Source organism: Grampus griseus (genome assembly GCF_964374135.1).
Source record: "Grampus griseus genome assembly, chromosome: 10".
Classification (NCBI taxonomy): domain Eukaryota; kingdom Metazoa; phylum Chordata; class Mammalia; order Artiodactyla; family Delphinidae; genus Grampus; species Grampus griseus.
This window is the reverse complement of record NC_139004.1, coordinates 97,227,764-97,241,334: the sequence shown is the minus strand read 5'-3', so window position 1 is coordinate 97,241,334 and position 13,571 is coordinate 97,227,764. Positions and strand designations below refer to the sequence as shown.

The 13,571-nt window shown below is 39.0% G+C and overlaps 1 protein-coding gene across 6 annotated transcripts in view; it reads right to left on the bottom strand.

Annotated features, from left to right (window-relative positions):
• The window catches only part of FANCD2 (FA complementation group D2), a gene marked incomplete at its 5' end in the record, with an annotated part of 54,816 nt that overhangs the window by 40,218 nt on the left and 1,027 nt on the right, over positions 1–13,571 (bottom strand). For all 6 annotated transcript variants that reach the window (XM_082663249.1, XM_082663251.1, XM_082663250.1 and 3 more), the window contains 12 exons: positions 634–669; positions 896–1,004; positions 1,410–1,510; positions 2,855–2,959; positions 3,506–3,593; positions 5,394–5,518; positions 6,574–6,652; positions 9,377–9,429; positions 11,134–11,194; positions 11,607–11,710; positions 11,881–11,948; positions 12,537–12,677. In XM_082663249.1, the coding sequence (XP_082519375.1) occupies positions 634–669; positions 896–1,004; positions 1,410–1,510; positions 2,855–2,959; positions 3,506–3,593; positions 5,394–5,518; positions 6,574–6,652; positions 9,377–9,429; positions 11,134–11,194; positions 11,607–11,710; positions 11,881–11,948; positions 12,537–12,677 (1,070 nt within the window). The remainder of the gene's footprint in view (positions 1–633; positions 670–895; positions 1,005–1,409; positions 1,511–2,854; positions 2,960–3,505; positions 3,594–5,393; positions 5,519–6,573; positions 6,653–9,376; positions 9,430–11,133; positions 11,195–11,606; positions 11,711–11,880; positions 11,949–12,536; positions 12,678–13,571) is intronic.

The following is a 13,571-nucleotide window of genomic DNA, read 5'->3' as shown; positions in this document are numbered from 1 at the left end:
AGCTTTTAAAATAGTCATCTAACAACTGGATAATCCAACTAACAAAACTCTACAAAACAAGAGATTCCAACTAAAGAAAATCCTTAAAGGGAACCAATCAGTACACAAGAAATTCAATCATCTGTCTTCTTGACTGAAGAAAGTATCTCCAGATTTAAGACAGATTCAGTACCACTGCCCTGAGAGTAGATGGAATATTTGATTCAGTTCTGTCAGGTAAAGGAAAGTGAAACATGAAATGCCACTATCTTGACAATTCCATGTGGTGGGAGGAAGGGCAATCAGACAGACAGAGGGGCCTGAATACCTAACTCATGACCCAGGCGACTCTAGTTCTCACCTCCTCATGGGCGGGGGACTCAGCTTCTTTGACTGCAACTCATTATGCCTGCTTGGAATGTTACTATTTCCCCTTATGGATATTTTATTTCATTTTATTGCCAGAATAAAGACCATCTGGCAAGTCACCCCTTCAGATCATCTTCCTCAGGCAGCTAATGTTTATTAGAGCAGCTACAAAAGTCACAGAAGGGATGACTGGAAGGAGCCAGAGGAAACAGCAGGAAGGAAAGCCAGCCAATATCACTAATTTTACATCTGTAAGACTTAAAATTCATAGTACATGAACAGTACCTTGTGTTCCAACACTGAGGTGGTGTTTTCAATTGCCTGCAAAAACAAGGGTTACAAAAATATTACAACACATAAGAACATTTTTCGCCTTATTCAGCATGCTCTGTTCTCTGATCTGAGAACCAATCTGCCCATCTGGCAACCATCATCTATTATTTCTACTCGACTGACTTTTAAGACTTTTATTTCAACCTACCTTTACTTACATATCTGTCACTGATTGCCACCCATTTCTTCCTCAATGTTTAAAGATCTCACTCACCTTAATCCAGGCTTCTGAAATGATTTTCTCATATCTAACAGCTGACTTTATTACATCAAAGAGAAGAATAACACAGTCTTGACCGCTGTTTTCTTGATTTCCTGAAGAACTACATGTAGCAGAGGGAAAAAAAAATCATTCTTCCACTTACCACAGAGGAACCTGTGGTTCCTGCTTACTAGCCACGTGCCTTAAAACAAGTCACAACTTCATGTGTACACTGGCTAGTAAAACTGTACTGCAGTCTATCTGGAATTGATCTGCCGAGCAAAGGGAGTACGCGCGCACACACACACACACACACACACACACACACACACACACACACACATACAGATACTTATACATAGAATTATGATTTGAAAAACTATATAGTAGTACACAATTGTAATACTACTACCACTATTTGTAGTTGTTAAGTATTAAGATCTTCTGTCCGGGATTCAGAAGAAACGTCAGAAAACTTTCCTTGCCTATGTGAGAAAAACAGTGATAACTTTCCATGAGTTTATACCTTTTTTGTCCTTTATTTTTCACCTTGCTTTGAGAAGCCTGCAACAACGATGGCAAAATACAATGCTGCAGATCCAATTTCTCCCGAAGCTCAGAAATTACCTACGGCAAATAAATATTAGCTATGTGTTCTGCTCATTCACAGCAGACAGGCACAATCTATTCTTTCAATAGAAAAACCATAACATTTTCCTGAAAGACTGAGGAAGAAGAATTATTAAATTAAATGTATTGTCAGGACTTCCCTGGTGATCCAGTGGTTGAGAATCCACCTTCCATTGCAGGGGACACAGGTTTGATCTCTGGTCAGGGAAGTAAGATCCCATATGTCACAGGGCAGCTAAGCCTGTGCGCCGCAACTACTGAGCCCACACACCCTGGAGCCTGTGCATCACAACCACAGAGAAGCCCACGTGCCCCAAGAGAAGAGCCCACGTGCCACAACGAAAGATCCTATGTGCTGCAACTAAGACCTGACACAGACAAAAATATATAAAGTGTTTTACTTATTTAATTAAATGTATTGTTAAACAAGGCATTTTGAAAAAGGCAGCTGATGAAAATAGCTAATGTGAGTATAGTATGCCATGCTCTTTACTTTTTTTATTATTTTTTAAAATATTTATGGGCTTCCCTGGTGGCGCAGTGGTTGAGAGTCCGCCGGCTGATGCAGGGGACATGGGTTCGTGCCCCGGTCCGGGAGGATTCCACATGCCGCAGAGCGGCTGGGCCCGTGAGCCATGGCCGCTGAGCCTGTGCGTCCAGAGCCTGTGCTCCGCAACGGGAGAAGCCACAACAGTGAGAGGCCCGCGTACCACAAAAAAAAAAAAAAATTTATTATTTTTGGTTGCATCAGGTCTTAGTTGTGGTATGCAGGATCTTTTGTTGCAGCATGTGGGATCTTTCGTTGTGGCGTGTGGGCTTCTCTCTAGCTGTGGTGCTCGGGCTCCAGAGTGCATGGGCTCTGTAGTTGTGACACATGGGCTTTCTAGTTGTGGTGCGTGGGCTCAGCAGTTGTGGCACATGGGCTTAGCTGCCCCGTGGCACATGGGATCTTAGTTCCCCAACAGGGATTGAACCCGTGTCCCCTGCATTGGAAGGTGTATTCATAACCACTGGACCACCAGGGAAGTCCCTGTCATGCTCTTTAAAATTTCAGAATTCCTTCAGGCATTACACTGAAATAGCAAATATAACCTGTAGTAGCTTATATAGAACAAGTCTGGCTAGTAGCTCCATTCTCTCCCCTGCTGGATTAATCAGCATTATCAATTAGTTTCGGGACAGAGACGAGCAATTTGAACCGATTAATTTAAATAATTTATCTTGATGTATCTTCCTCAAGGTTAGTCTTTTTTTGACTTCTGAGTTTCACAAGGGCACCACTGCTATCCCCTGTACTCTCTAGGATCTAGCTGCCTACAGTGCTGGGAAACAGTAGGGTACCTCAAGTGCATCCGTGGCTCTTATGGAATGAAGAATGAACTTGATGATCATAGGTAAATCGTCCAACATGACAGACGACAGCTTACCCATCACTAACTGGCGGACCTAAACATAAAAAGCACAAAAACCTTACATATTTTCATGTTAATGCCTCAATCTAGTACTGACTCGTTAGGTAAAATCAGAAAAATTATTTCTCTCACTCAGTTTTCTCACTTGTAATTTTGGAAGAAAAACGTCTCATTTTATTTTTTTTTCCAAATTACAAGCTTTCAATTTTTAACGCTACAGCTTCTTCAAAAACAGACAGGTGATAAACATGAAAGTCTTCTTCTCTTAATTTTGGAGTCTGAATTTTCCACTGGCTAGAGGAAGGCATAAAAAGTTGTTATTCTTATGGGAGCAGTTTGTAACTATACAGGCAATACAGAAGATTTCCACTAAAACACACTGATTAAAAATGAGCAGTTAATCTATCATAGTATGGCATATGAAATTCACTGAAAAGAAAAAAGAGAGCAAACGTCATTCAGCATTGTTTCAAAATGAAATTTTCATTATATACGATTGGTCCAAGGCAATGACTAATTGACACTGGTTCTGGGAAGCAAGCAAGCTGGCACTCTTTCTGGAGAGCAGAGTCCTCCCTACCTTAGTCAGGAGCTTCGGCTCAAGTTGGAGGCTAGAGAGGACATCCAGGATTGGGACAGTGAGCAAAGTATTCTCTGTTAGAAGGTCACTGTGAATAGGAGAAAGAGAGAAGTTGTGCAAATTTTAACAGAGCTGGGCAAATAATGATGGGAAAATCACTCAAGGTATAGGAAGAGAGGATATACTTAGTTCCAATTAAATTCTATTTATAGTATGTTTCATTAACATTCTCTTGGTTTAAAAAAAATGCTCATTTTGAAAAATTCAAACAATAAACAAAGCAGAAACAAGAAGCCCTACCTTATCATCCCCACTACTCAGAGGAAACCACTACTGAGTTTAGTATATATCCTTCCTGAGAAAAGGAAAAAGAAAACCTACAACAATTACAGTGAAGTGTGATAAACATGATAGACGTAAGTAGTAGGGTTCTACAGTAGCACACAGTAGAGAAGGACAGTGATGGATCCTAAGAAAAGGTTATACAAAAGGACAAGCAGGCAAAGTGGGGTATATACAGTGCTATACACAGAAGGAGCATCCTGCCCAAAAGCACAAAAGCAAGAAATCACTGGACATTTTTGGAGACAGCTTTACAGACAACCATAGAAAAGGAGGTATAACAAATTGGAAGTTTTTAACTACTTCTAGGATAAATACATGGTTGCATTAAAACAGAAATAAAATTATGTAGTGATATTGTTCTCCTCTTCTTCATTATTGCCCTATCAATTAGTATTTTTCACGTAAACGTTAGTAAGCAATGGATGTCTGCAATAGATCTGACACAGCAATGTGCATTAGAATGAATCATTTAGGGACCAAAGAAGTTGATGTTTAATAATCTCCACAAACTATGTGGATGTGCAGTCAAGATGGAGGACACCCTTGGATAGAGAAAATGTTAACAAAACAAAGGAATAATGTTTATGTCTCTGCAGACCAAATTTATACACCTAATCCTAAGCCAGACTTCATATTCATGACAGATACACAGGTCTACTCAAATATATACTCATTATTAGAAAAGAAAGAAAGTATATGGATCTACTCAAATATACACTCATTGGGGCTTCCCTGGTGGCCCAGTGGTTAAGAATCCGCCTGCCATTGCAGGGGACACGGGTTCGAGCCCTGGTCTGGGAAGATCCCACATGCCGTGGAGCAACTAAGTCTGTACGCCACAACTACTGAGCCTGCGCTCTAGAGCCCGCAAGCCACAACTACTGAGCCCGCGTGCCACTACTACTAAAGCCCGCACACCTAGAGTCTGTACTCTGCAGGAAGAGAAGCCACCACAATGAGAAGCCCACGCACTGCAATGAAGACGCAACACAGCCAAAAATAAATAAATAAATAAAATTTAAAAACCAGGGACTTCCCTGGTGGCGCAGTTGTTAAGAATCCACCTGCCAATGCAGAGGACACGGGTTTGATCACCGGTCCAGGAAGATCCCACGTCGTGGAGCCACTAAGCCCACATGCTGCAACTACTGAGCCCACGCACCACAACTACTGAAACCTGTGCACTCTAGGGCCCACATGCCACAACTAGAGCCTGTGTGCTGCAACTACTGAAGCCTGCGTGCCTAGAGCCTGTGCTCAGCAACAAGTGAAGCCACCGCAATGAGAAGCCCGTGCACCGCAACGAAGAGTAGCCCCCACTCGCCGCACCTAGAGAAAGCCCATGCGCAGCAACAAAAACACAACGCAGCCAAAAAAAACCACTCATTATTAGAAAAGCAAGTCAAATTCCACACCCTAGAAAGATGGGTATCATCCTCTTTTATAAAAAAAAGAAACACATTATTACTACTCTTTTTATACTGCAGTGATAAGGCTCCCAAAGTGAAGTCTTGCTTAAGATGCCAACGAGGTGCTTACCCACCTGAGTTCTTTCCCCACATCAGCATGCTGGGAATCCCCTAGGATCTCAGGTAGGCTGGTGACAAAGTCATGCTGCAGGTACACTGGAGCAATACTGATTAGCTGCATGATCTTGGTGGTGAGATCCTGCAGTGGAGGAGACTATTAGAATTGTAACATTACCCAGAATAGAGAAAGACCTCCTACTCATGAAATGTAGAGCTGGAATTATTTTGTGTACAATATGACAACTACACACACACTCAAGCTCAAAGCCTAAAATCAGAGAGGCAAGTGACCCAGAGATTTTCACACATGAGATGGTACATAGAAAAAAATAGGCTGGATGTCATATTATTTAATACTTTTTTTTCTTTCTTTTTTTTTTAATTTTTTGGCTGCACCGAGCAGCTTGTGAGATATTAGTTCCCCGACCAGGGATTGAACCTGGGCCCCTGGCAGGGAGAGTGCAGAGTCTTAACCACTGGACTACCAGGGAAGTCCAACAATTGGGGGCTCTTTTGCTTTTTTTTTTTTCCCATTTCTACTGTCTTTATTTCACTTAATCTTCACAACTGTATTCCCATTTTTAAAATGTAGGGGGTATGTGTTGCTCAAAGATACACAATTAATAAGTGGCAGACCCAAAATTCCAGCCCAGATGAGATTCCAAAACTCATGTTCTTCCAAATAAAGATTTAGCCTTTGAATGTCTGACAAAAATTAGTAGAATGATTTAAGAACTCTGAAAAGAAATGGGCCTTAAGCAACAGGCTCAAAACAGATTCAACTTTACCAAGGTGCTTAATAACAAGTAACATAAACCCAAAGAAATCTTCCTCAATATGTAATTAAAGTAACACATTTGCAGTGAAGTAGGATGGTTTTGGATCTCATTGCTTTTGAGAAATAAAACATAATAATAATCTCTGTACTTTGAGAAGTTAATGAATTCCTTCCAAATATTTATTTAATAAATGACATCCAGTCATCATAATTAGATACACTTCTTATTTTAGAGAAATTTAATGGGTGAAATAACCATGGTTTTCAAATTATTAAAGCTAAAAAAGATAATGGATAGAAAAATATGAATTCTTTGTTTAGAAAGGAAAAAATATCATGCAAATGCCAAAAGTTTGGTTAAGTGTGGAAAACACACTCTCTATAAATCCAAGAGACAGAAAAAGTCCCCAACATACCTTACTATCCACAACTCTGTCAAGCCACTTCAGTTGATTGATGATGAGTCGAGGCATGCTGAGTCCATCACTGTTCACGCTGAATGTTAGGATGTATGAGAAGTCAGGAAAGTAGCCTTTCTGACTTACACAGCAGCAAGCATTAATACTGCATATAACATTTCAGCCATTCAGTTAACATTTACTAAACACTTACCATGCGTTGCACACTGTGCTAAACACACAGGTAATACAAAAAAAAGCATGAGACATATGCTTATGTATGTTGAGAAAGATGTCTGGAGGAAGACGCACTAAACTATTAGTGGCTATATGTGGGGAGGGTTTAGAGAGGGGAAGAAAAGTCTGGAGAGTATCTCTTAAAATATATGAACAATTAAAAAAAATAAATGTAACAAACTTTAACAAATTGAGTAAGATAAATTGTTTTTAAAGGTAAACAATGGGGACTTCCCTGGTGGTGCAGTGGTTAAGAATCCGCCTGCCAATGCAGGGGACACGGGTTCGAGCCCTGGCTCGGGAAGGTCCCACATGCCGCAAAGCAATTAAGCCCGTGTGCCACAACTACTGAGCCTGCGCTCTAGAGCCCGCGAGCCACAACTACTGAGCGTGTGCGCCTAGAGCCCGTGCTCTGCAGCAACAGAAGCCACCGCCATGAGAAGCCCACGCACCGCAACAGAGAGTAGCCCCTGCTCGCGGCAACTAGAGAACGCCTGTGCACAAGGCCCAAAGCCGCCAAAATAAATAAAAAAATAAATTAAATAAAGTTTAAAACTAAATAAATAAATAAAATAAGAGGTTAAAAACTAATTACATCAATTTGATAAAGTACCAAAAAATGCAAGTAATTTTTACCACTATGGAAACAGAAGATTTTCAGATTTAGACTATGTCAAAGTACTGAAAACCATTTATGGATGCAGAGAAGTTGGCTCAGTATTAGTATTATCATTAATATAACAATACTTATTAATTATCATTAATATAATAAATTATTATAAATAACTTTCTAGTATTATTTCCCCTAAAATGACAGTCTCTGCCTTCTTCCCAGCCTCCTATATCTAACTTTTGGACCACCTCCAGCTCCTCTTCTTGACAGCATTCTCAGTCTTTGTTTACTATAGACAAATTTAACTGCTAAAAAAGACTTAGCCAGGACACAAAGCATAGTGCATGCCATTCAGGCAAATCATAAATTTCTAAAGATAAATCTTCAAGTTTACTATTGTTACATACAAGACCTAGAAGCAGCACATATTAAAAAGGAGGAAATAAAAATTACCTAAATCCTCTCTCCCAGAGAGGTCCACCATTGATATACATGCGTATATGTATCTATGTAAATGTGTATGTATGTACCTTTAACAAAATACTGAGTGGAACTGTAAATACTGATTTGTAGCCTGTTTTTTCAATTAATGCATGGTATTAAATAATCCTCTTTATAATTTTTAATGTCCACATGATATTCCATTATGTGGATATACCTAATTTACTTAACCAATCTCCTATAGTTGAACATCTCAGTTTACAATTTTTGTTACTTTAAACAGTAATATTATTCATTACTGTTTTCATTCATAGGTATTGCCTTAGGATAAATTTGGAGGCATGGCTGAACATTAAAGGGTATGCAAAATCTTAGGTTTTGATACACACAACCTACTGCCCTTCAGAGTAATTACACTGCTTTATATGTTTACCAGTGATGTATGAGCAGCCTGTTCATCGCACTCAACAAGGGAGATCCTTCGCGAGGGAAAAAAATTCTATTTATTGTTTGAAATTGTTGTATTTGATTATTAATGAACTTGAGCATTAAAAAAAAGTGTTTAATGCTCTCATATTTCTTCTCCGTGAATTGTCTATTCATGACCTTTATGTACTTATCTGTTAGGCTGTTCTTTTTTTCTCTTAGTTATTTTTTATTATTACTATTTTTAAGTAAATTTATTCATTTTTATTTTTGGCTGCATTGGGTCTTCGTTGCTGCACGCAGGCTTTCTCTAGTTACGGTGAGCGGGGGCTACTCTTCATTGCAGTGCGCGGGCTTATCATTGCAGTGGCTTCTCTTGTTGCGGAGCATGGGCTCTAGGTGCGCGGGCTTCAGTAGTTGTGGCACGTGGGCTCAGTAGTTGTGGCTGGCGGGCTCTAGAGTGCAGGCCCAGTAGTTGTGGCCCACGGGCTTAGTTGCTCTGCGGCATGTGGGATCTTCTCGGACCAGGGCTTGAACCCGCGTCCCCTGCATTGGCAGGCAGATTCTTAACCACTGCGCCACCAGGGAAGTCCCTTAGTTATTTTTTAAAGTAAAAAAGAAAAAAAAAAAGAAAAGTAAAAAAGAATTTTTTGGGGGGGCCACAGCACGCAGCTTGCAGGATCTCAGTTCCCCCGATCAAGGATCAAAGCCAGGCCCCAAGAGAGTGAAAGCCCGGAATCCTAACCACTGGACCGCCAGGAAATTCCCTTAAAGTAAATTTTTAAAAATGGTAGCTCATATGCAGTATACAATTGAAAAGGTAAAGAACAGTATTCAGAGAATATATAACTCCAGCCAAGTGGCTCCACTCCTGGGAGACAACCACTATTACCAGTTTAGTGTGTATCCTAGGAATACATGGACATATAAATAGATGAAATTTCAAAGAAAGTCACCCCAGTAAAACTTCAGTAGTCATTTAAGAATCTGGAGGCATAATAAATATGATCTTCAGACATACCAATGATGCTTCAGAGCAACCTTTTCAGAGAGAAACCTAAGTACACCAGGGCACTTTGAGCATTCCAGAGTAACTCCACTTACTTTTTGAAAATAAATTCTGGCAACTTTTCAAATAAGATTTTGATAATGGCAGGCTAAAAAAGAAGACATAGGGAGTTAGGAGATTGTCTCGAAATGTACAACAGAAATGTATAATTAGCTGTAATTCTCTCCAACAAGAGTTCTTGGAGGAAAAACTCTGCCTAATTGAAATCCTCATTATAAGAATGTCCACCTGGTGGGAATGTAAATTGATACAGCCAATATAGAGAACAGTATGGAGGTTCCTTAAAAAACTAAAAATAGAACTACCATATGACCCAGCAATCCCATTACTGGGCATATACCCTGAGAAAACCATAATTCAAAAAGAGTCATGTACCACAATGTTCATTGCAGCAGTATTTACAATAGCCAGGACATGGAAACAACCTAAATGTCCACTGACAGAGGAGTGGATAAAGAAGATGAGGCACATATATACAATGGAATATTAATGAGGCATAAAAAGAAACAAAATTGAGTTATTTGTAGTGAGGTGGATGGACCTAGAGTCTGTCATTCATAGTGAAGTCACTCAGAAAAACAAATACTGTATGCTAACACATATATATGGAATCTAAAAAAATATATATATGGTTCTAATGTACCTAGTGGCAGGACAGGAATAAAGACACAGACGTAGAGAATGTATGTGAGGACACGGGGAGGGGGAAGGGTAAGCTGGGATGAAGTGAGAGAGTGGCATGTACTTATATTACAACCAAATGTAAAATAGTGGGAGCAGCTGCATAGCACAGGGAGGCCAGCTCAGTGCTTTGTGACCACCTAGAGGGGTGGGATAGGGAAGAGTGGGAGGGAGACGCAAGAGGGAGGGGATATGGGGATATACATATATATATATATATATATATATATATAGCTGATTCACTTTGTTATACAGCAGAAACTAACACAACATTGTAAAGCAATTATACTCCAATAAAGATTTAAAAACAAAAAAGTATGTCTACATGAATGCTGCCTATATTTTGAATATAACCTGTTGGAATACAAAGATTTATCAATAACCTGTCCTCTGAAAAATTACAAAATGACTATCAAGGCAACATTAAAATAATCAGATAATCAAAAACATTATTAATTATGATGACAATTGTTAACCTATGAAATGCAGGCCTTAACAGATTATCAAATAGTTTGCAAGAAAAGATTTCTCTTTGGAGGAACAAGAGAGCTCTGAGATTTAAGCTAACTAAATTATATTCAAGATTTCCAATGAAAAGGAATTAAGATCAACAGTGCAAGAGAAGAAAAGAGGAAAAATGAAGGACAGGGTGGGAGGGAGACTTTTCATTGTATATACATTTCTATAATTTGAGATGTTTAAAACATCTCACTGATTGTCTAATCAATAAATTAAGAGAGAAAGGAGGAGGAAAAGGGAAAGATCTAGTTAATAAGCAAATACGAAGCTAAATGGGAGATGATGCAGATGTGAATATGGCAGAGATATACAAGGTACTCAGAACACACAGGATGAAGCTTTACAAAACAGGAATCAGAGGCCGCCAGGATAAATGAAGCTTCAAGATGTATTGGGTTTATCAGCTCAGTCCAAAGCCACAGATATTGCCCTACAAGATTCATGTCAGTAACAGGGCTGTGGTAACCTGTTGCAAACCCAAACTCTCCCATTAACCCTGCTCTGCCCTGTGCTCCAGCCACTTACACTTGGGCATACACCACAAATCACATCCATTAAATAAATGTCCACAGAAAAAGTGGCACAGTCTCACCTGTAATATGTCAATCCCCAGAAGCAATTTAATGAGGCTCTTACAGTAAGATGTGCCCATGCTGTAAAAAAAAAAAAAAAAAAAAAAAGGAGAGATTGGTTTTCTATTTTGATTTTCTTTTAATGTTTTTATTATCCTTTCTCTGTAAAATTGGTTAACTATGTAATTTTTAAGGAGAAACTATCCTGGTAGATAAGAAATACAGAACATGAGAAGATAGCTTTTAAGTCACAGACAAGTGGAGTTGAAACTGTATCAACACAGGTGAGACACATTCTAGAAAACATTCTGGTTCTTAGTCTTGTTATCATAAACTTAATAATTTAAAGGTTAGGTTAAAACTTTGAGGAAAAGAGAGCTATAAATCAAAAGTAAAATTCCAAAAAATCGCATTCTGCCCCAACCCCACCTCCCAATCCAGTTAAGTGTAACAGACTAAATTTCAGCAACAGTCCAGTGCTTCGTCTCCACACCTGGCTTCCTCATCCTGCAGATGTTCGCAAGACAAAAGGCAGTTCCTGAAACTGTTTTGGTCCTCAATGTAAGACTCCAGGCCACTAACGAATTCTTCTATTATCTTAGTGACATTAAAAAAAAAAAAAAAAAAAGCGTAAGATTTTTAGTTTAACATTTGCTGTCAATTAGCTAAAATCATTCAAGCCTATTCAACTTTATGCTAGTGTCTTTAAACTCCCAATTCCAGAGCACTGCTGGCAAAAACAAAAATACTAAGGAGAAAATACATACTTTGGGATAAGAAGGATGTTTCCTCAGAGTCTGAAAGAGTTTCCTTTGGAAAATGATTTGATCCACAGCTATGAGAAAAGAAGACTAGTTGGTCCCCAGTGTCTTCAACACTTCCTACCAGAGTTTTACTTTCCTAAGACCTAGGTTCCTGTCTGATGAAACCAATAAAGATATTTCCAACCTAATTTCAGAGCCAACTCTTATAAACCCACGGCAAAACAGAATTAGCTTTTATAAAGGATAGCTACTAAGTATTCTTAAAAAATAAAGAAAGCCAAAACCTTAGCTGGATGGAATAATCTATGCCCGCAAAGTAGGGCCTTATATGGCTTTATAAATTTTCTTCTGAAATTATTCTGACACAGATTTAATTGCTCTCTAGGTATTAATTTATTTTTTCACAAGAAAACATAAAGTAATACTAGTACATAACATTCTTCCTTAAAAAAAAAAGGATTAGACATACCTTACTTAATATGCATTAATCAGTACCAAAGAGAATAACAACATTCTCTAAAAAGCAATTTCAGTTTCATCCTTATCTCAAGACAGATGGTGTTCCCATTTCTAATCTTCATTGCCTCTCTAGAAAATCCATGATTCAGTTCTGAGCCCATTCACTATACCCAGACAAAAGATTTTGATTAAAATATTACCTAGTTGATTCTGACTCTCTCCTGTTTTAAGAGTAATTCCTGATGTCTTAAGAAGCTTTACAAAGACACTGTTATTTTCTTCAACTTCATTATGAACATGAGATTTCTTTGTCTTTTTGGAAAGCGGCTCTTTCCTGGCTTCTGAAAGTAGACAAAATTTTCAAGAATGTGACAAATAGTAAAGCAAAGGTTAAAATGTAAACCCTAGAACAATAACCCTAAGAGGAAAGTTGATGGGTTCCTGAAGAACTATACTGGAACTGATGCTGCTGTGCAATTTTCTCCCTAACAAGTGTCAGCAATAATGGCTTGCAAACAAACAAATAGAACAATCAACAAATTGAATTATTTTCACTTACTGAGTTTTCATTTGAAGAATTCAAAATGTGCCACCTCTAACAAGAATGACCAGAGAAATGTTTTCCAGCCAAATTCTAAAGCAGTCAGGGTGTCTCATGTGGTCTACAAACCACAGTGTTGGAATCACTGGGAAGCTTACTAAAAGCATATTCTTAGGTCATGTCCCAGAGCTACAGAATCAAAATTTCAGGGATGGAGCATGGGAATCTGAATTATTAATATGCTCTCCAGGTAAAGATCCTGACGCACACCAAAGTTTGAGAACCAACGATCAGGATATAGAGGTAGAAAGAATGCAGCAGGTTCTCCTACATCATATCTTTGAGTACAAAGCCCAGACTGATTTCATCCCAAGGCTTTCAATCCATAAGAAATAATAAAAAAATAAGCAAACAAAAACAAAAAGGTGGGCTTCCCTGGTGGCGCAGTGGTTGAGAGTCCGCCTGCCGATGCAGGGGACACGGGTTCGTGCCCCGGTCTGGGAGGATCCCACATGCCGCGGAGCGGCTAGGCCCGTGAGTCATGGCCCCTGAGCCTGCGCGTCTGGAGCCTCTGCTCCGCAACGGGAGAGGCCACAACAGTGAGAGGCCGGCGTACCACAAAAAAAAATAATAATAAAAAATAAAAAGGAGTATTTGCAATTTTAGAGAATTTAACATTTAATAAAAAAAAAAA